The sequence below is a fragment of the Scyliorhinus canicula genome, chromosome 6, assembly GCF_902713615.1.
Source record: "Scyliorhinus canicula chromosome 6, sScyCan1.1, whole genome shotgun sequence".
Lineage (NCBI taxonomy): Eukaryota > Metazoa > Chordata > Chondrichthyes > Carcharhiniformes > Scyliorhinidae > Scyliorhinus > Scyliorhinus canicula.
Genome location: NC_052151.1, coordinates 200,732,645 through 200,754,775, shown reverse-complemented (window position 1 = coordinate 200,754,775; position 22,131 = coordinate 200,732,645). Strand labels below are relative to the sequence as shown.

Here is a 22,131-nt window from a genome sequence, read left to right as displayed (position 1 = left end):
AAAACGGAAACACTCCGTTTTGTCCCCGCATCCAAATGTCTGGTGTTGATTGTGATTGTCTTGGGTTCAAGCATTGAGCCTGCAGTGCCTCAATCATCCCAGCCTGCCGACCTGAGAATGGACCATTTATTCCTACTCTCTGTTCCATGTCCAATAACCCATCCCCAATCCAGGCCAGTATATTACTTCCAGTCCCGTGGGGTCTAATGTTTTGACTCGCGTCCTACATGGGATCCTATTGAAAGCCTTCTGGAAATCCACTGTGGCCATCTGGGATGGCCCCTTCCAACTAGGGACAGAGAAGCTCGCAAAGCCTAGTGGGTAAAATGGACAAGGCAGGACTCAGGCAGGCTCAGAGCCTGAAAATGTACACTTGCAAGTGAGGAGACGGTATCGAAACTCCGGCCAATTAGCATTTTAATGGGGTCGATGAGCATTTGATATCCCATCTTCACCAAAACAAAGGGCTGGTACTCGAGCGACCGGTACAGTCACAGACATTTCGGCTCCACTCCCTGTTCAGGGGAAGCGTAAACAACGGGGTCAGTGACAGCTTGGGACGCGCCCAGCCATCCAGATCCCCGCCCACTTATTGGCTAAGGAATCGAACAGAGTGATCAGGGATCACCCAATTAGTGGGGCCCAAACCGGAGGACCGCCCAAAAGAGCGTGAAAACCCCCAAATATAAGAAGAGAGTCCACATATGTTCATCCTCTCTTGGACCTGACGCCCCAGCTACATCTGCTTCCAATCGTAGCAGCGCCAGAAGCAAGTGCAAGTTCAACGCTCGCTACCAGACGGATGAGCCCAGCTGAGCAGCAGTTACTTCTACAGACCCAGTAGATCCAGATTCGAACAGCGGCCACTGTTCCTCTGACTTAAGCCAGGTGCCTGAAGTTAAGTACAGGTTGTCTTAGTCGATAGGTGTAGTTAACTAGTAATATTTATGTTGCATGACTAATTGTTTGTAAATAAAGTACCCTTGACCTTGAACTAACTAACTGGTGTTTGGCTTTTTGATCGATAGCCGGATGAACCTTGTGGTGGTATCATTTATACCTGACGACTCTGAGCGTTGGAATATAGATATCACAAGAAAGGAGGGCAGATTCACCGACCGCCATAATTGGAACAGAGTCACAGGAAAAGGCAGAGAAACAGAAAAGGCAACACCACCAAGATGGTAACCCAGTGCAATGCCACAGGGGATCAGTGCTGCGGCCACAATTATTTACAATAAAGGTGAATGACTTGGACGTGGGGGAGTGAATGCACGGTAGCACAGTGGTTAGCACAGTTGCTTCACAGCTCCAGGGTCCCAGGTTCGATTCCCGGCTTGGGTCACTGTCTGTGCGGAGTCTGCACGTCTTCCCCGTGTCTGCGTGGATTCCCCTCCGGGTGCTCCGGTTTCCTCACACAAGTCCGGAAAGGCGTGCTGTTAGGTGAATTAGACATTCTGAATTCTCCCTCTGTGTACCCGAACAGGCGCCGGAATGTGGCGACTAGGGGCTTTTCACAGTAACTTCATTGCAGAAACCTGCAATTAAGTCGCCTCTTACTCTTCTAAACACCAGTGAATGCAAACCTAGCCTCTCTAACCATTACCCTTATTGCTCGCTTGCCCTCTGTGATGAATGATAACTGTATAACTGTACCTTTAATGCGATGGCCCCTTCAAGACCGGGTTTGGAACCCTGGGGGACTCCGCCTCTGGCTCCGCCCCCAGGAACTGTATATAAGGTGATGTTCACTGGGCAGCGTGCTGTGAGCACACTTCTCGGTAGCTGTCTGGTTCTCTGATAATTAAAGCCTTAGAATTACCAATCCTCTCCTGAGTCGTAATTGAGGGTATCTCAATTTAATTACCAGAAACATCAAGATGGACAGCGGTCTAAAGCCGGAGAAACTCAACTTAGACACTCGGTCGCCGGAGGCCACTGAAATTTTAAAATACTGGCTCCAGTGCTTTGAGGCCTATCTGAATTCCTCAGAGACTGAAGTTGATGGCCCTCGCAAGCTGAGCTTACTACATGCTCGGGTGGGCCACCGACTCTCCTCCGTTATCGAAAAAGCTCCAACGTACGAAACTGCGGTCGAAATACTACAGAAGCGCTTCGTAAAGCCGATAAACGAGGTACACGCCAGACATTTGCTCTCGACCTGCCGCCAGCGCTCCGGGGAAACGCTAGACGAATACGTGAACTCACTGCGCTCGCTAGGAACTGCAATCATAAAAAAGTGACGGCAGAAGTCCACATGAACTTACGTATTTGTGATGCTTTCGTGTCCGGTATCCGATCCACGTAAATCCGGCAGCGGCTCCTAGAAGACGGGCCAAAGGACCTCCAAGGCACAGTAACGCTCGCCTCTACTCTGGAAACAGCCCACCGTAACCTCTGTACATACTCCGCGGACCTTGCGAACCTCTCTCGCTCCCCTCCAGGCTCGGCCTCGCTACAGGCCTGCGCCGCGCAGCGACCCTCTCACACCGGGGGCACACCGTGCTATTTCTGTGGGCAAGGCCAGCACTCACGCCGGCATTGCCTGCCCGCTCCTCTATCTGCAACGACTGCGGAAAGAAGGGACACTTCGCAAAGGTCTGCCTGGCTGGCCCCAAAGGCCGGAAACAAAAGTCCCATCGGGCTCAGAAATTGAACTCACGGCCTCACAGGCCCCGCAACGCGGCCGCTCGCCGGCTGGACACGCCTACTTCTGACGCGTCATCGGCCTCATGCGAGTCATGGGGGCGACCATCTTGGCGGTGGCCATCTTCGAAACCCGACACATGCGACCGACGGCGGCAGCCATTTCGTGAATCCCGGCGGCCATTTTGTGAGTCCGACTCGACCGAGGACTCTGGCTACCTGCAACTAGGAGCGATTACGCTCGATCAATCTCAGCCCGAAGCACCTGCGGAACTTAATGATGCAGGTTCAAATCAACGGTCGCGACACGGTAAAACGTTGCTCCTTGAGCACCCATCCCGCCTCCCAAACTATCGCCCTAGCTTCGGGGTCCCATTCAGTCCAAATCACGGGGTATTGCGTCGCAAACCTCGCATTTCAAGGTGCCAAATATACCCGTTTTAAACTTCACATCCTCCCTCACCTCTGCTCGGCCTGGACTTTCAGTGCAGCCACCGGAGCCTGACACTGAAGTTCGGCGGACCCCTGCCCCCACTCACGGTCTGCAGCCTGTCGATACTCAAAGTTGCGCCACCCCGCCTCTTCGCGAACCTCACTCCCGACTGTAAGCCCGTCGCCACCAAGAGTCGACTTTTATCAAGTCAGAGGTTCAGCGGCTACTAAAAGAGGGGGTCATAAAGGCCAGCAACAGCCCTTGTAGGGCCCAAGTATTGGTAGTCCGCTCCGGGGAAAAGCAACGGATGGTAGTGGATTATAGCCAGACCATAAAACGCTTTACGTAACTCGGTGCGTACCCACTTCCCCGCATAGCAGAAATGGTGAACCAAATCGCCCAGTATCGAGTATTCTCCACGGTCGATCTAAAATCGGCCCACCAACTCCCTATCCGCCCAGAGGACCGCCCCTACACGGCCTTCGAAGCAGCCGGTCGGCTGTTTCACTTCCTCAGGGTCCCTTTTGGTGTCACAAACGGAGTCTCCGTTTTCCAAAGGGCAATGGATCAAATAGTGGACCAGTACGGCTTATGGGCTACCTTCCCGTACTTGGACAATGTCACCATCTGCGGCCATGACCAGCAGGACCACGACGCAAACCTGAGGAAGTTCCTCCAGACTGCCCGGGCCCTCAACCTCACCTACAACAAAGAGAAATGCGTGTTCCACACAACCCGGCTCGCCATCCTCGGCTACATCGTGGAAAACGGGGTCCTAGGCCCTGACCCCGACCGCATGTGTCCCCTTAAGGAACTCCCCCTCCCCCGTCGCCTCAAGGCACTCAAACGGTGCTTGGGGCTCTTTTCCTATTTTGCCCAGTGGGTCCCCAGATTTGCGGACAAAGCCCGACCACTCAGTAAGACCACGGTTTTTCCCCTGATTGCTGAGGCCCAGTCGGCTTTCAGCCGTATCAAGGCCGATATCATCAAGGCCGCCATGCACACGGTGGACGAAACCATTCCCTTCCAGGTAGAAAGCGACGCATCAGACGTCGCCCTGGCTGCTACCCTCAACCAGGCGGGCAGACCAGTAGCATTCTTCTCCCGAACCCTCACTGCCTCGGAAATCCGGCACTCTGCAGTCGAGAAGGAGGCACAAGCCATAGTGGAGGCCGTGCGGCACTGGAGGCACTACCTAGCCGGTAGGAAGTTCACCCTCGTCACCGACCAACGGCCGGTCGCCTTTATGTTGCCCTTAGTGTTGGGTGGGGTTACTGGGTTATGGGGTTAGGGTGGAGTTGTTGACCTTGGGTAGGATGCTCTTTCCAAGAGCCGGTGCAGACTCGATGGGCTGAATGGCCTCCTTCTGCACTGTAAATTCTATGATTCTATGTTCGATAACGCACAACGTGGCAAAATAAAGAATGATAAAATTCTGAGGTGGAGGATAGAGCTCTCCACCTATACGTACGATATTAACTATCGCCCGGGGAAGCTCATCGAGCCCCCGGATGCCCTGTCCCGTGGCACGTGCGCCAACGTGCAAAAAGACCGCCTGAGAGCCATCCACGATGACCTCTGCCACCCGGGGGTCACCCGGCTTGCCCATTTCATCAAATGCCGCAACTTATCTTACTCCACAGAGGAGGTCAAGGCCATGACTAAGGCATGCCAGATCTGTGCGAAATGCAAACTGCACTTCTACCGACCAGACAGGGCCCGCCTGATAAAGGCCTCTGGGCCCTTTGAGCGACTAAGTGTGGACTTCAAAGGGCCCCTCCCATCCACCAACCGCAACATCTATTTCCTCACCGTTATCGATGAGTCCCGCTTCCCCTTCGCTGTCCCCTGCCCTGATATGACTTCGGCCTCCGTAATCAAGGCACTGCACAATGACTAGCTATAACCCGCGGGGAAACGGGCAAGTGGAGAGGGAGAATGCAACAGTTTGGAAGGCTGTCCTCCTAGCCCTACGGTCAAGGAGTCTCCCTATCGCCCGCTGGCAGGAGGTCCTACCCGATGCCCTGCACTCCATTAGGTCGCTCCTCTGTACGGCCACGAACGAGACCCCCCACAATCGTGTGTTTGTCTTCCCCAGGAAGTCCACTTCTGGGGTCTCGCTTCCACGTTGGCTGACGACTCCGGGACCAGTCCTACTCCGGAGACACGTGAGGAGCCATAAGACGGACCCTCTAATTGAGAGGGTCCAATTGCTACACGCAAACCCTCAATACGCCTACGTCGAGCACCCCGACGGCAGGCAGGACACCGTTTCCCTGCGAGACCTGGCACCCGCTGGCTCTCCCACCGACCCTCCCCCCTTCTACCGACGCTCCCCTCCCCCGCACTGGCTGCCGACTCCAACAGCGCCCCCCCCCCCCCCCCCCCCCGCCATAGCCCCCCCCCCCCCCCCCCCCCCCCCCCCCCCAGCCCCCAGCCAGCGCCGGCACCAATCACCCTAGTCACTCCGGATACCCCCCCCCGCTCCAACGCGGGCAAAAGCTCAGACAACTGTGCTCCCGGATATACCCCCACCGAGGACGACCGTATCCATGGCACCACCACCGGAGCTGAGAAGGTCAACACGGACAATCAGACCACCCAAAAGACTGGACATGTAATTCCACTTCACCCCCGACGGACTATGCGTTTTTTTTAAACGTGAATGTGATGAATGATATCTGTATAACTGTACCTTTAATGCGATGGCCCCTTTAAGACCGGGTTTAGAACCCTGGGGGACTCCGCCTCTGGCTCCACCCCCCCAGGGAACTGTATATAAGGTGATGCTCACTGGGCAGCGTGATGTGAGCACACTTCTCGGCCGCTGTCTGGTTCTCTGGTAATTAAAGCCTTTGAATTACCAATCTGCTCTCCTGAGACGTAATTGAGGGTATCTCACCCTCTATCTTTAATTTATCATGTCTTCCCACATTGATTCCCTCATCCCTGCTATTTAATTTAAAATCCTTTCTACTGCTCTAGTTATGCGATTGCCAGAAGACGGCTCAGGTCAAGGCCCTGCTTTCTCCTGCATTAGTACCAGTGTCCCATGGATCCTGTTTTCTATCTCTGTCTCTCCCTCTCTTCTTTTTCTCTGTCTAACTTCCTGTTCCCTCTCCCTCCCTCCCTCCCCCTCTCGCTCACCGTGGCACTCCATCGTCTCCTCTCCGCCCTGCACGTTATCTGCAACCAGCTCACGGGGCGCGTCCACGTCCTCTTCCTCCTCCTCTGCGCTGCTCTGATCCCGCGTCTCTTTGCTGCCCCCCGTGCTCTCGGGCTCCTGTTCGGCGTTCCTCGAGAGCAGCGAGGAGACGTGCTCGGGTAGGCTGACCGAGAAGGGTCCGGAGATGTGCATGGCCACCCGCTTCTCTGCCCTCTGCCTCGCGGCCTTGCGCGAGCGGGGAGAGTCCAGTCCCGCCCGGAGCACGGGGGCTGGCTCGTCGGCCACGCCTGCGGCCAGCAGCACCTCGGGGCCCAGGGAGGAGAAGGCCATGGGGTGGCGGGTCGGCGATCCCATCCGCACGGAGCCAAAACTGTCGCGGCGGGCAACCGTGGGCGCGCGTTTGTCGTCCATTACCAGGGAGCCGCCTGCTGGGGAGAGAGAGAGAGAGAGAGAAGGGAGCGGTTAGAAGGGCGGAAAGGTGGAGGGGGCGGGTGGGAACAGGGAGGGAGGGAAGAGAAGAGGTGGTGGGGAGGTTTGAGGCCTCACGGTAGCATGATGGTTAGCATCAATGCTTCACAGCTCCAGGGTCCCAGGTTCGATTCCCGGCTGGGTCACTGTCTGTGTGGAGTCTGCACGTCCTCCCCGTGTGTGCGTGGGTTTCCTCCGGGTGCTCCGGTTTCCTCCCACAGTCCAAAGATGTGCGGGTTAGGTGGATTGGCCATGCTAAATTGCCCATAGTGTAAGGTTAATGGGGGGATTGTTGGGTTACGGGTATACGGGTTACGTGGGTTTAAGTAGGGTGATCATGGCTCGGCACAACATCGAGGGCCAAAGGGCCTGTTCTGTGCTGTACTGTTCTATGTTCTAATTGCACAAGGGATCAATATGGAACTCAACACAAACAGCTCAGACAGGAACGAAGAGGTGTGGGCTCGGGTGCTCTTTCCAAGAGCCGGTGCAGACTGGATGGGCCGAATGGCCTCCTACTGACTGTAAATTCTATGAGACCTGTATTAATTGGAACTTAGAAGAATGAGAGGCGATCTAACTGAAACATCTAAAACTCTGAAAGGGCTGGACAGACTTTGGCCTCTTTCCTCTGGCTGAGATGTCGGGAACCAGGGATCATAGTATCAAGGTACGGGGTCAGCCGTTTATGGCTGAGATGAGGAGACATTTCTTCACCCCGGCGGTGGCGATCCTGTGGAATTCTCGACCACACGAGGCTGTGGAGGCCAAGTCACTGAATGTATCTAAGAGGGAAATTGATAGATTTCTAGTTTCCAAAGGGGTGAAGGGTAACGGGGGAAGTGTTTGGGAGTGTGCTGTTGATTTAGAGAAACAGCCTTGTGGGGCAGGCAGAAAGGGCAGCACGGTAGCACAGTCAGTAGCACTGTTGCTTCACAGCTCCAGGCTCCCAGGTTCAATTCCCCGCTGGGTCACTCTCTGTGTGGAGTCTGCACGTTTTCCCCGTATCTGCGTGGGTTTCCTCCGGGTGCTCCGGTTTCCTCCCACTTGTCCTGAAAGACGTGCTTGCTAGGAGAATTGGACATTCTGAATTCTCCCTCCGTGTACCCGAACAGGCGCCGGAATGTGGCGACTAGGGGATTTTCACAGGAACTTCATTGCAGTGTTAATGTCAGCCGACTTGTGGCAATGAAGGTTATTATTATTAAGGACTGAATGAACAACTACTGCTCCCACTTCCTTCAGCGGGGCGGCTGAGAGAGCAGAGAGAGAGAGGGGAGGAAATAATTTAAGGGTGCGAGGGGAGCCAGGGAGAGAAAGAGAGGAAGGGAGGAGAGAAAGGAAAGGAGCGGGAGTGGGAAGAGAGACAAATGGGAGCTGGGTGAGTTTTGGGAGCAAATGAAGGACAGAGATGAGGGAGGCGGGAGAAGAGCCGAGAGTGGCAAGAAAGATGGAGAGATGGAGGGGAAGACATGCTACAAAGAGATATTGAGAGGAGTGAGGAAGGGAGTAAGGGATTGAGGGAGAAAGTGAGGACGAGAATGATTGAGGCGAAGGAGATTGATTGAATGGGAGAGATATTAAAAAGACAGAGAAAGCGAAACAACGGCAGAGATAAGTGCTGTTGCCATTTTAAGAAATGGGCGCACCTTGGTAAATATTTTACCGAGTGAGACTCACCATCATCAGTGAACTGAGCAGAGCTGAGGGAGTCCATACTCTTCGCAGGTCGCAGATTCCTTGTGTTGGACTTTATTTCTGTAAGGTCACCAAGAATAAGGAAGGGGTTTGAGCGAAAAGTCAGAGATATAAAAACTCATTCCATTCACTCCCAATGTACACAATCCCAATGGACCCAAACTCCTTCCCATTCACTCCCACTGTACACAATCCCAATAGAACATAGAACATAGAACGATACAGCGCAGTACAGGCCCTTCGGCCCTCGATGTTGCACCGACATGGAAAAAATCTAAAGGCCATCTAACCTACACTATGCCCTTATCATCCATATGCTTATCCAATAAATTTTTAAATGCCCTCAATGTTGGCGTGTTCACTACTGTTGCAGGTAGGGAATTCCACGGCCTCACCATTCTTTGCGTAAAAAACCCACCTCTGACCTCTGTCCTATATCTATTACCCCTCAATTTAAGGCTATGTCCCCTCGTGCTAGCCACCTCCATCCGCGGGAGAAGGCTCTCGCTGTCCACCCTATCTAACCCTCTGATCATTTTGTATGCCTCTATTAAGTCACCTCTTAACCTTCTTCTCTCTAACGAAAACAACCTCAAGTCCATCAGCCTTTCCTCATAAGATTTTCCCTCCATACCAGGCAACTTCCTGGTAAATCTCCTCTGCACCCGTTCCAAAGCTTCCACGTCCTTCCTATAATGAGGCGACCAGAACTGTACGCAATACTCCAAATGCGGTCGTACTAGAGTTTTGTACAACTGCAACATGACCTCATGGCTCCGGAACTCAATCCCTCTACCAATAAAGGCCAACACACCATAGGCCTTCTTCACCACCCTATCAACCTGGGTGGCAACTTTCAGGGATCTATGTACATGGACACCGAGATCCCTCTGCTCATCCACACTACCAAGAATTTTACCATTAGCCAAATATTCCGCATTTCTGTTATTCTTTCCAAAGTGAATCACCTCACACTTCTCCACATTAAACTCCATTTGCTACCTCTCAGCCCAGCTCTGCAGCTTATCTATGTCCCTCTGTAACCTGCAACATCCTTCCGCACTGTCTACAACTCCACCGACTTTAGTGTCGTCTGCAAATTTACTCACCCATCCTTCTGCGCCCTCCTCTAGGTCATTTATAAAAATGACAAACAGCAACGGCCCCAGAACAGATCCTTGTGGTACGCCACTCATAACTGAACTCCATTCTGAACATTTCCCATCAACTACCACTCTCTGTCTTCTTTCAACTAGCCAATTTCTGATCCACATCTCTAAATCACCCTCAATCCCCAGCCTCCGTATTTTCTGCAATAGCCGACCGTGGGGAACCTTATCAAACGCTTTACTGAAATCCATATACACCACATCAACTGCTCTACCCTCGTCTACCTGTTCAGTCACCTTCTCAAAGAACTCGATAAGGTTTGTGAGGCATGACCTACCCTTCACAAAACCATGCTGACTGTCCCTAATCATATTATTCCTATCTAGATGATTATAAATCGTATCTTTTATAATCCTCTCCAAGACTTTACCCACCACAGACGTTAGGCTCACCGGCCTATAGTTACCGGGGTTATCTCTACTCCCCTTCTTGAACAAAGGGACCACATTTGCTATCCTCCAGTCCTCTGGCACTATTCCTGTGCCAATGATGACCTAAAAATCAAAGCCAAAGGCTCAGCAATCTCTTCCCTGGCTTCCCAGAGAATCCTAGGATAAATCCCATCCGGCCCCGGGGACTTATCTATTTTCACCTTGTCCAGAATTGCCAACACTTCTTCCCTACGCACCTCAATGCCATCTATTCTAATAGCCTGGGTCTCAGCATTCTCCTCCACAATATTATCTTTTTCTTGAGTGAATACTGACGAAAAGTATTCATTTAGTATCTCGCTTATCTCCTCAGCCTCCACACACAACTTCCCACCACTGTCCTTGACTGGCCCTACTCTTACCCTAGTCATTCTTTTATTCCTGACATACCTATAGAAAGCTTTTGGGTTTTCCTTGATCCTACCTGCCAAAGACTTCTCATGTCCCCTCCTTGCTCGTCTCAGCTCTCTCTTTAGATCCTTCCTCGCTTCCTTGTAACTATCAAGCGCCCCAACTGAAACTTCACGCCTCATCTTCACATAGGCCTCCTTCTTCCTCTTAACAAGAGATTCCACTTCTTTGGTAAACCACGGTTCCCTCGCTCGACCCCTTCCTCCCTGCCTGACTGGTACGTACTTATCAAGAACATGCAATAGCTGGACCCAAACTCCTTCCCATTCACTCCCACTGTACACAATCCCAATGGACCCAAACCCCTTCCCATTCACTCCCACTGTACACAATCCCAATGGACCCAAACCCCTTCCCATTCACTCCCACTGTACACAATCCTAATGGACCCAAACCCCTTCCCATTCACTCCCACGGTAGGCAATCCCAATGGACCCAAACCCCTTCCCATTCACTCCCACTGTACACAATCCCAATGCACCCAAACCCCTTCCCATTCACTCCCACTGTACACAATGCCAATGGACCCAAACCCCTTCCCATTCACTCTCACTGTACACAATCACAATGCACCCAAACCCCTTCCCATTCACTCCCACTGTACACAATCCCAATGGACCCAAACCCCTTCCCATTCACTCCCACTGCACACAATCCCAATGGACCCAAACCCCTTCCCATTCACTCCCACTGTACACAATCCCAATGGACCCAAACCCCTTCCCATTCAATCCCACTCTACACAATCCCAATGGACCCAAACCCCTTCCCATTCACTCCCACTGTACACAATCCCAATGCACCCAAACCCCTTCCCATTCACTCGCACTGTACACAATCCCAATGGACCCAAACCCCTTCCCATTCACTCCCACTGTACACAATCCCAATGCACCCAAACCCCTTCCCATTCACTCCCACTGTACACAAACCCAATGGACCCAAACCCCTTCCCATTCACTCCCACTGTACACAATCCCAATGGACCCAAACCCCTTCCCATTCACTCCCACTGTACACAATCCCAATGCACCCAAACACATTCCCATTCACTCCCACTGTACACAATCCCAATGGACCCAATCACCCTTCCTATTCACTCCCACTGTACACAATCCCAATGGACCCAAACCCCTTCCCATTCACTCCCACTGTACACAATCCCAATGGACCCGAACCCTTCCCATTCACTCCCACTGTGCACAATCCCAATGGACACAAACCCCTTCCCATTCACTCCCACTGTACACAATCCCAATGGACCCAAACCCCTACCCATTCACTCCCACTGTACACACTCCTAATGGACCCAAACCCCTTCCCATTCACTCCCACGGTACACAATCCCAATGGACACAAACCCCTTCACACTCCCACTGTACACAATCCCAATGGACCCAAACCCTTTCCCATTCACTCCCACTGTACACAATCCCAATGGACCCAAACCCCTTCCCATTCACTCCCACTGTACACAATCCCAATGGACCCAAACCCCTTCCCATTCACTCTCACTGTACACAATCCCAATGGACCGAAACCCCTTCCCATGCACTCCCACTGTACACATTCCCAATGGATCAAAACCCCATCCCATTCACCCCCGCTGTACACAATCCCAATGGACCCAAACCACTTCCCATTCACTCCCACTGTACACAGTCCCAATGGACCAAATCCCCTTCCTATTCGCTCCCACTGTACACAATCCCAATGGACCCAAACCCCTTCCCATTCACTCCACTGTACAAAATCCCACTGGACCCAAACCCCTTCACATTCATTCCCAATGTACACAGTTCCAATGGACCCAAACCCCTTCCCATTCACTCCCACTGTACATAATCCCAATGGACCCAAACCCCTTCCCATTCACTCCCACTGTACACAATCCAGATGGACCCAAACCCCTTCCCATTCACTCCCACTGAATACAATCCCAATGGACCCAAACCCCTTCCCATTCACTCCCACTGTACACAATCCCAATGGACCCAAACCCCTTCCCATTTACTCCCACTGTACACAATCCCAATGGACCCAAACCCCTTCCCATGCACTCCCACTGTACACATTCCCAATGGATCCAAACCCCTTCCCATTCACCCCCGCTGTACACAATCGCAATGGACCCAAACCCCTTCCTATGCACTCCCACTGTACATATTCCCACTGGATCCAACCCCCTTCCCATTCACTCCCACTGTACACAATCCCAATGGACCCAAACCCCTTCCTATTCACTCCCACTGTACACAATCCCAATGGACCCAAACCCCTTCCTATTCACTCCCACTGTACACATTCCCAATGGATCCAAACCCCTTCCCATTCACTCCCACTGTACACAATCCCAATGGACCCAAACCCCTTCCCATTCACTCCCACTGTACACAATCCCAATGGACCCAAACCCTTTCCCATTCACTCCCACTGTACACAATCCCAATGGACCCAAACATCTTCCCATTCACTCCCACTGTACACAATCCCAATGGATCCAAACTCTTCCCATTCACTCCCACTGTACACAAACCCAATGAACCCAAACTCCATCCCATTCACTCCCACTGTACACAATCCCAATGGACCCAAACCCCTTCCCATTTACTCCCAGTGTACACAATCCCAATGGACACAAACCCCTTCCCATTTACTCCCACTGTACACAATCCCAATGGACCCAAACCCCATCCCATTCACTCCCACTGTACACAATCCCAATGGATCCAAACCCCTTCCCATTTACTCCCAGTGTACACAATCCCAATGGACACAAACCCCTTCCCATTTACTCCCAGTGTACACAATCCCAATGGACCCAAACCCCTTCCCATTCACTCCCACTGTACACACTCCCAATGGATCCAAACCCCTTCCCATTCACTCCCACTGTACACAATCCCAATGGACCCAAACCCCTTCCCATTCACTCCTATTGTACACAATCCCAATGGACCCAAACCCCTTCCCATTCACTCCCACTGTACACAATCCCAATGGACCAAACCCCTTCCCATTCACTCCCACTGTAGAGAATCCCAATGGACCCAAACCCCATCCCATTTACTCCCAGTGTACACAATCCCAATGGACCCAAACCCCTTTTGAGTCACCGCAAGTGTGCACAACCCTTCTATCATTCTAATTGTCTCACTTTTTTGTTCCCTTTACTCTGACTTGCACGCTCTGTGTCTCCATCTCAATAAAAGCAGTGATCAGTGACTCTCGATGCTTACCTTTTTCCTCATTCCTACAGGCTTTCCGTTTTGAATCAGTCCCGGATCGGCCAATGTTAAAGATTGATTTCCACTTCTTCACTTTCAGCGATCCTTTCCGCCTGGATATATATGAGAAAGAAGTAATCTGTTAATTAATATAGAGGTCACCTCAAACCCTCGATTGGATTCCAGTCTGTAACTCGCTCCCGGGTATCTGTTATTCTATATATAAACCACCCTGAACCCCTCGATTAGATTCCAGTCTGTAACTCGCTCCCGGATATCTGTTATTCTATATATAAACCACCCGAACCACTCAATTAGATTCCAGTCTGTAACTCACTCCCGAGTATCTGTTATTCTATATATAAACCACCCCAAACCCCTCGATTAGATTCCAGTCTGTAACTCACTCCCGGGTATCTGTTATTCTATATATAAACCACCCCGAGACCCTCAATTAGAAAATAGTCTGTAACTCACTCCCGGGTATCTGTTATTCTATATATAAACCACCCCGAACCCCTCGATTAGATTCCAGTCTGTAACTCACTCCCTGGGTATCTGTTATTCTATATATAAACCGCCCCAAACCCCTCGATTAGATTCCAGTCTGTAACTCCCTCCCGGGTATCTGTTATTCTATATATAAACCGCCCCGAACCCCTCGATTAGATTCCAGTCTGTAACTCACTCCCCGGTATCTGTTATTCTATATATAAACCGCCCCGAACCCCTCGATTATAATCCAGTCTGTAACTTACTCCCGGGTATCTGTTATATATATAAACCACCACGAACCCCTCGATTAGATTCCAGTCTGTAACTCACTCCCGGATATCTGTTATTCTCTATATGAACCACCCCAAACCCCTCGATTAGATTCCAGTCTGTAACTCACTCCCGGGTATCTGTTATTTTATAAATATACCACCCCGAATCCCTCGATTAGATTCCAGTCTGTAACTCACTCCCGGGTATCTGTTATTCTATGTATAAACCACCCCGAACCCCTCGATTAGATTCCAGTCTGTAACTCACTCCCGGGTATCTGTTATTCTATATATAAACCGCCCCGAACCCCTCGATTAGATTCCAGTCTGTAACTCACTCCCGGGTATCTGTTATTCTATATATAAACCACCCTGAACATCCCGATTAGATTCCAGTCTGTAACTCACTCCCGGGTATCTGTTATTCTATATATAAACCACCCTGAACATCCCGATTAGATTCCAGTCTGTAACTCACTCCCGGGTATCTGTTATTCTATATAAACCACCCAAACCCCTCGATTAGATTCCAGTCTGTAGCTCACTCCCGGGTATCTGTTATTCTATATTTAAACCATACTGAACCCCTCGAATGGATTCCAGTCTGTAACTCACTCCCGGGTATCTGTTATTCTATAGATAAACCACCCTGAACCCCTCGATTAGATTCCAGTCTGTAACTCACTCCCGGGTATCTGTTATTCTATAGATAAACCACCCTGAACCCCTCGATTAGATTCCAGTCTGTAACTCACTCCCGGGTATCTGTTATTCTATAGATAAACCACACCGAACCCCTCGAATAGATTCCAGTCTGTAACTCACTCCGGAGTATCTGTTATTCTATATATAAACCACCCGAGCCCCTCGATTAGATTCCAGTCTGTAACTCACTCCGGAGTATCTGTTATTCTATATATAAACCACCCTGAACCCCTCGATTAGATTCCAATCTGTAGCTCGCTCCCAGGTATCTGTGAACCACACCAACCCCCTTTATTACATTCCAGTCAGTCACTCACTCCCATTGTTCCATACATTTATTCATTTTTTAATTATCAATTTATTGCTTTGACATGTATTATTCATTAAATTCGTTTCTAAGGTTGTGCCAAACCGTATCTTACTGGAACTTGTTTATCAATCACTGAGTGCGTGAGAAATTGAAATTTGCCTCCCCACCCCTTTGCGAAAGGTTTGGAAATGATTGGTGGAGATGGATGATGCCCTCACCCCCCCCCTCCCCTTGGATGCTTTTCAACCATGTATCCCTTGCCCCCTTCAATCGTGCTGCCCCTCTGTCCCAACTGCTCTGGTGGCAGCCCTCCGTCTCCCTCACCCCCTCACCCTCTCACCTGTGTTCTGGAAGCTCGATAATGGAGTGGTAGGGGCGCATCGCGGGTGGTCCATCGCCCATGTGAAGGGTGTTTGGTATCTGGGAGGCCAAGGACCGGCAACCAGCTTCGTCATATGCCAAGCTCGGAGCAGAGGCATGAGAGGGGAGCGACTTTCGTCTGTCATCTGCGTGCAACCCTGCGGAGATAGAGAATGGGGGCATGATGTGAGGGGGCCATGGAGAGAGAGAGAGAGAACTTTGGGGGAGATAGATTGGGGGACAAGGGGGTATCGGAGGAGAGCTTGGAGGAAAGGGCGGAGAATGGTCCAAAGGATGAGAGAGAAGGAGAGAATGCGAGAGTAGGTGGGACTGTGGGATTGGGGAGAAGGTAGGTCAGTGGGATTGGGGAGAAGGTGGGTCTGTGGGATTGGGGAGAAGGTGGGTCAGTGGGATTGGGGAGAAGGTGGGTCAGTGGGATTGGGGAGAGGTGGGTCAGTGGGATTGGGGAGAAGGTGGGCCGGTGGGATAGGGGAGAAGGTGGGTCAGTGGGATTGGGGAGAAGGTGGGTCAGTGGGATTGGGGAGAAGGTGGGTCATTGGGATTGGGGAGAAGGTGGGTCAGTGGGATTGGGGAGAAGGTGGGTCAGTGGGATTGAGGCAAAGGTGGGCCAGTGGGATTGGGGAGAAGGTGGGTCAGTGGGATTGGGGAGAAGGTGGGTCAGTGCGAATAGGGAGAACGTGGGTCAGTGGGATTGGGATGAAGGTGGGTCAGTGGGATTAGGGAGAAGTTGGGTCAGTGGGATTGGGATGAAGGTTTGTCAGTGGGATTGGGGAGAAGGTGGGTCAGTGGGATTGGGGAGAAGGTGGGTCAGTGCGAATAGGGAGAACGTGGGTCAGTGGGATTGGGATGAAGGTGGGTCAGTGGGATTAGGGAGAAGTTGGGTCAGTGGGATTGGGATGAAGGTTTGTCAGTGGGATTGGGGAGAAGGTGGGTCAGTGGGATTGGGGAGAAGGTGGGTCAGTGGGATTCGGGAGAAGGTGGGTCAGTGGGATTGGGGATAAGGTGGGTCGATGGGATTGGGGAGAAGGTGGGTCGATGGGATTGGGGAGAAGGTGGGTCAGTGGGATTGGGGAGAAGGTGGGTCAGTGGGATTGGGGAGAAGGTGGGTCAGTGGGATTGGGGAGAAGGTGGGTCACTGGGATTGGGGAGAAGGTGGGTCAGTGGGATTGAGGAGAAGGTGGGTCAATGGGATTCGGGAGAAGGTGGGTCAGTGGGATTGGGGATAAGGTGGGTCGATGGGATTGGGGAGAAGGTGGGTCGATGGGATTGGGGAGAAGGTGGGTCAGTGGGATTGGGGAGAAGGTGGGTCAGTGGGATTCGGGAGAAGGTAGGTCAGTGGAATTGAGGCGAAGGTGGGTCAGTGGGATTGGGGAGAAGGTGGGTCAGTGGGATTGGGGAGAAGGTGGGTCAGTGGGATTGGGGAGAAGGTGGGTCAGTGGGATTGGGGAGAAGGTGGGTCAGTGGGATTGGGGAGAAGGTGGGTCACTGGGATTGGGGAGAAGGTGGGTCAGTGGGATTGGGGGGAAGGTGGGTCAGTGGGATTGGGGAGAAGGTGGGTCAGTGGGATTGGGGAGAAAGTGGGTCAGTGGGATTGGGGAGAAGGTGGGTCAGTGGGATTGGGGAGAAGGTGGGTCAGTGGGATTGGGGAGAAGGTGGGTCAGTGGGATTGGGGAGAATGTGGGTCAGTGGGATTGGGGAGAAGGTGGGTCAGTGGGATTGGGGAGAAGGTGGGTCAGTGGGATTGGGGAGAAGGTGGGTCAGTGCGACTGGGGAGAAGGTGGGTCAGTGGGATTGGGGAGAAGGTGGGTCAGTGGGATTGGGGAGAAGGTGGGTCAGTGGGATTGAGGAGAAGGTGGGTCAGTGGGATTGAGGAGAAGGTGGATCAGTGGGATTGGGGAGAAGGTGGGTCAGTGGGATTGGGGAGAAGGTGGGTCAGTGGGATTGCGGAGAAGGTGGGTCAGTGGGAATCGGGAGAAGGTGGGTCAGTGGGATTGGGGAGAAGGTGGGTCAGTGGGATTGGGGAGAAGGTGGGTCAGTGCGACTGGGGAGAAGGTGGGTCAGTGGGATTGGGGAGAAGGTGGGTCAGTGGGATTGGGGAGAAGGTGGGTCAGTGGGATTGAGGAGAAGGTGGGTCAGTGGGATTGAGGAGAAGGTGGATCAGTGGGATTGGGGAGAAGGTGGGTCAGTGGGATTGGGGAGAAGGTGGGTCAGTGGGATTGGGGAGAAGGTGGGTCAGTGGGATTGGGGAGAATGTGGGTCAGTGGGATTGGGGAGAAGGTGGGTCAGTGGGATTGGGGAGAAGGTGGGTCAGTGGGATTGGGGAGAAGGTGGGTCAGTGCGACTGGGGAGAAGGTGGGTCAGTGGGATTGGGGAGAAGGTGGGTCAGTGGGATTGGGGAGAAGGTGGGTCAGTGGGATTGAGGAGAAGGTGGGTCAGTGGGATTGAGGAGAAGGTGGATCAGTGGGATTGGGGAGAAGGTGGGTCAGTGGGATTGGGGAGAAGGTGGGTCAGTGGGATTGGGGAGAAGGTGGGTCAGTGGGAATCGGGAGAAGGTGGGTCAGTGGGATTGGGGAGAAGGTGGGTCAGTGGGATTGGGGAGAAGGTGGGTCAGTGCGACTGGGGAGAAGGTGGGTCAGTGGGATTGGGGAGAAGGTGGGTCAGTGGGATTGGGGAGAAGGTGGGTCAGTGGGATTGAGGAGAAGGTGGGTCAGTGGGATTGAGGAGAAGGTGGATCAGTGGGATTTAGGGATTGGGGAGAACGTGGGTGGGTGGGATTGGGGAGAATAGGGGCGATTGGGGATTCAGGGCCTGAGGTTCAGATGGGTCCTGGGATTGAGGAACTGGAGAAGGTAGGTAATCGGCGATTGAGGGATGGGAGAAATGGTGGGTTAGTGAAATTGAGGGGTTGGGGTAAGGTGGGTCGGTGTGGATATTTGGGAATCTGTGACAGCCATGTGGTGAGATGGACAGACACTGGGACATTATTACCAGGATTCAACTGGAGGTTCTTTCTGCCGAATAGCTGCTCCACATGGTTGAGGATGAACTCTACAACGATGGACTGCACACGGACCTCCATGAATGCTGCCGTCCCATTGAACCCTGACGACTCAATCTCCTTGGACCTGTTGATGTTGGAGCAGAGGGTTAAACGGAACTTTGACCCCAACCTTTTCAGCTCTTGCTCCGCCTCCACTCCCGCTTTGCTCTCCCCCTTCCCTAACACCTCTGCAATGGGGGACCAGTACCACAAACCAGCCGGTAGAGAACACCAAGACCACCTGGGAGGTGGTGGCATAGCGGTATTGTCGCTGGACCCAGATACCCAGAGTTAATGCTGGGTTCAAATCCCACCACAGCAGATAGTGGAATTTAAACTCAATAAAATATCTGGAATTAAATGTCTAATGATGACTGTGGTGATATGCATCACTGTAAATACACAAGGGGGTAATGTAGACTAGCTAGACACTAGAGGGATCACCAGAGACATGACACACAGACACTCAACCAATAGGTCAGTAAGATAGGACATGCCCAATGGGCATTCACGATACACACAGAGGTGACACTACCACAGGAGGGTATTACACCAACCCATATATAAAGGACATAGCACACATGATCTTCCTCTTTCCAGTGGAGACACTCAGTGAGTACAGACACAGGGTTGATTTGATATCACACCCACCACGTGGATTGTAGCAGACTGGTTTGTCAGTCCGAGTAGCTATAGAAGGATTAACAGTAGTGTCGAACCAAGTTATAGAAGTGTATATAGTTTAATAAACGTGTTGAAGTTATCTCCACGTCTGAACCTTTCTTTGTCAAGTGCACCACAAGGAAGCCGCTTGTCTGTGGGTCACGTGTAGGTCAGACCAGGTAAGGACGGCAGATTTCCTTCCCTAAAGGACATGAGTGAACCAGATGGGGTTTTACAACAATCTGTCCGACCACCGGGGAGGTGACTGTCTCCACTGGAAAGAGGAAGATCATATGTGCTGTGTCCTTTATATATGGGTTGGTGTAATGCCCACCTGTGGTAGTGTCACCTCTGTGTGTATCGTGAATGCCCATTGGGCATGTCCTATCTTACTGACCTATTGGTTGAGTGTCTGTGTGTCATGTCTCTGGTGCTCCCTCTAGTGTCTAGCTAGTCTACATTAACCCCTTGTGTATAACTTAGAGCATAACAAGACAATGACCATGAAACCATTGTCGCAAAAGCATATCCGGGCTTGATCCCCTTACTGTTTAAAAATCGAAGGGAACGTACGAAAGACTCAGTCTCTGCGGTAAAGAATGCCACAGATTCTCAACCCTCTGAGAGAAGAAATTCACCCTCATCTCTTAACTGGGTGGCCTCTTACTCTGAAATTCAGCCCTCTGATCCAAACTCACCCACAAGCGGAAAAATCCTCTCGACATCTGTCCTGTCAAGCCCCCTGACATTCCTATATAAGAACATAAGAACATAAGAACTAGGAGCAGGAGTAGGCCATCTGGCCCCTCGAGCCTGCTCCGCCATTCAATGAGATCATGGCTGATCTTTTGTGGACTCAGCTCCACTTTCCGGCCCGAACACCATAACCCTTAATCCCTTTATTCTTCAAAAAACTATCTATCTTTACCTTAAAAACATGTAATGAAGGAGCCTCAACTGCTTCACTGGGCAAGGAATTCCATAGATTCACAACCCTTTGGGTGAAGAAGTTCCTCCTAAACTCAGTCCTAAATCTATTTCCCCTTATTTTGAGGCTATGCCCCTAGTTCTGCTGTCACCCGCCAGTGGAAACAACCTGCCCGCATCTATCCTATCTATTCCCTTCATAATTTTAAATGTTTCTATAAGATCCCCCCTCATCCTTCTAAATTCCAACGAGTACAGTCCCAGTCTACTCAACCTCTCCTCATAATCCAACCCCTTCAGCTCTGGGATTAACCTAGTGAATCTCCTCTGCACACCCTCCAGTGCCAGTACGTCCTTTCTCAAGTAAGGAGACCAAAACTGAACACAATACTCCAGGTGTGGCCGCACTAACACCTTATACAATTGCAACATAACCTCCCTCGTCTTAAACTCCATCCCTCTAGCAATGAAGGACAAAATTCCATTTGCCTTCTTAATCACCTGTTGCACTTGTAAACCAACCTTCTGTGACTCATGCACTAGCACACCCAGGTCTCTCTGCACAGCGGCATGCTTTAATATTTTATCGTTTAAATAATAATCCCGTTTGCTGTTATTCCTACAAAATGGATAACCTCACATTTGTCAACATTGTATTCCATCTGCCAGGACATTCCTATATGCCTCGTTCTTCTGAACTACAAAGAGCCCAGGCCCACCTTACTCAACCTCTCCTCACAAGAAATCGCCCTGTAGCCGGGTGAACCTTCTAGGGAATGCCTCCAATGTCAGCATTTACCTCAGATACAGGGACAAAAATTGTTCACAGGGCTCAGAACACCCCCCCCCCCCCCCGTCCAACCTGCATCACGAACAGTAAACTAGGCCTCTGGATTCATATCCGAGTGAGAAAAAACACTTAGGGGACAGGAGTGCCCGACTGTAAAGCTCAAACCACCAATTCTTAGCTTCATGATGAACATTGTGAACACAAATAATTAATCAAATAAAAATTCCAACAACTCCCGCAACAGGCTCTGATCTCCTGACTCACGGACTGTTAATGAAGGAACAAATACCTCAGAAGGTTGGGGGCCCACACGATGGCCAGGTTTCGAGCGTGCATGTTGGTCTCGGAGCTGTGTGAAGCCATTCGGAGCAAATGCCGCATCAAAAACTCCAACGTCCTGGGGAATGCATGAGGGAGGGAAGGTAGGAGAGAGAGACAAAAGGAGGAGGGGAGACAGAGAGAGAGTAAAATGTAAACTCACATCCTTGATCTGGGCCCACAACTTTAAAAAAGACATGTCACGGTCAGTACTGAGGGAGCACCGCGCTGTCAGAGGGTCAGTACTGAGGGAGCGCCGCGCTGTCAGAGGGTCAGTACTGATGGAGTGCTGCACTGTCAGAGGGTCAGTACTGAGGGAGTGCTGCACTGTCAGAGGGTCAGTACTGAGGGAGTGCTGCACTGTCAGAGGGTCAGTACTGAGGGAGCGCCGCGCTGTCAGAGGGTCAGTACTGAGGGAGTGCTGCACTGTCAGAGGGTCAGTACTGAGGGAGTGCTGCACTGTCAGAGGGTCAGTACTGAGGGAGTGCTGCACTGTCAGAGGGTCAGTACTGAGGGAGTGCTGCACTGTCAGAGGGTCAGTACCGAGGGACTGCTGCGCTGTCAGAGGGTCAGTACTGAG

General features: G+C 51.7%; 1 protein-coding gene across 2 annotated transcripts in view; it reads right to left on the bottom strand.

Annotated features, from left to right (window-relative positions):
• The window catches only part of LOC119967791 (rho GTPase-activating protein 30-like), a 32,827-nt gene extending 11,200 nt beyond the window's left edge, over positions 1-21,627 (bottom strand). The window contains exons 1-6 of one of the 2 annotated variants that reach the window (XM_038800790.1): positions 21,523-21,627; positions 18,802-18,938; positions 15,773-15,950; positions 13,663-13,763; positions 8,394-8,471; positions 6,227-6,673 (exon numbers count right to left, since the gene is read on the bottom strand). In XM_038800790.1, coding sequence (XP_038656718.1) covers positions 6,227-6,673; positions 8,394-8,471; positions 13,663-13,763; positions 15,773-15,950; positions 18,802-18,938; positions 21,523-21,614 — 1,033 coding nt within the window. In that variant the 5' untranslated portion in view covers positions 21,615-21,627. The remainder of the gene's footprint in view (positions 1-6,226; positions 6,674-8,393; positions 8,472-13,662; positions 13,764-15,772; positions 15,951-18,801; positions 18,939-21,522) is intronic. The other variant, XM_038800791.1, reaches the window with a different exon arrangement.
• Positions 21,628-22,131: the final 504 nt, after the last annotated feature.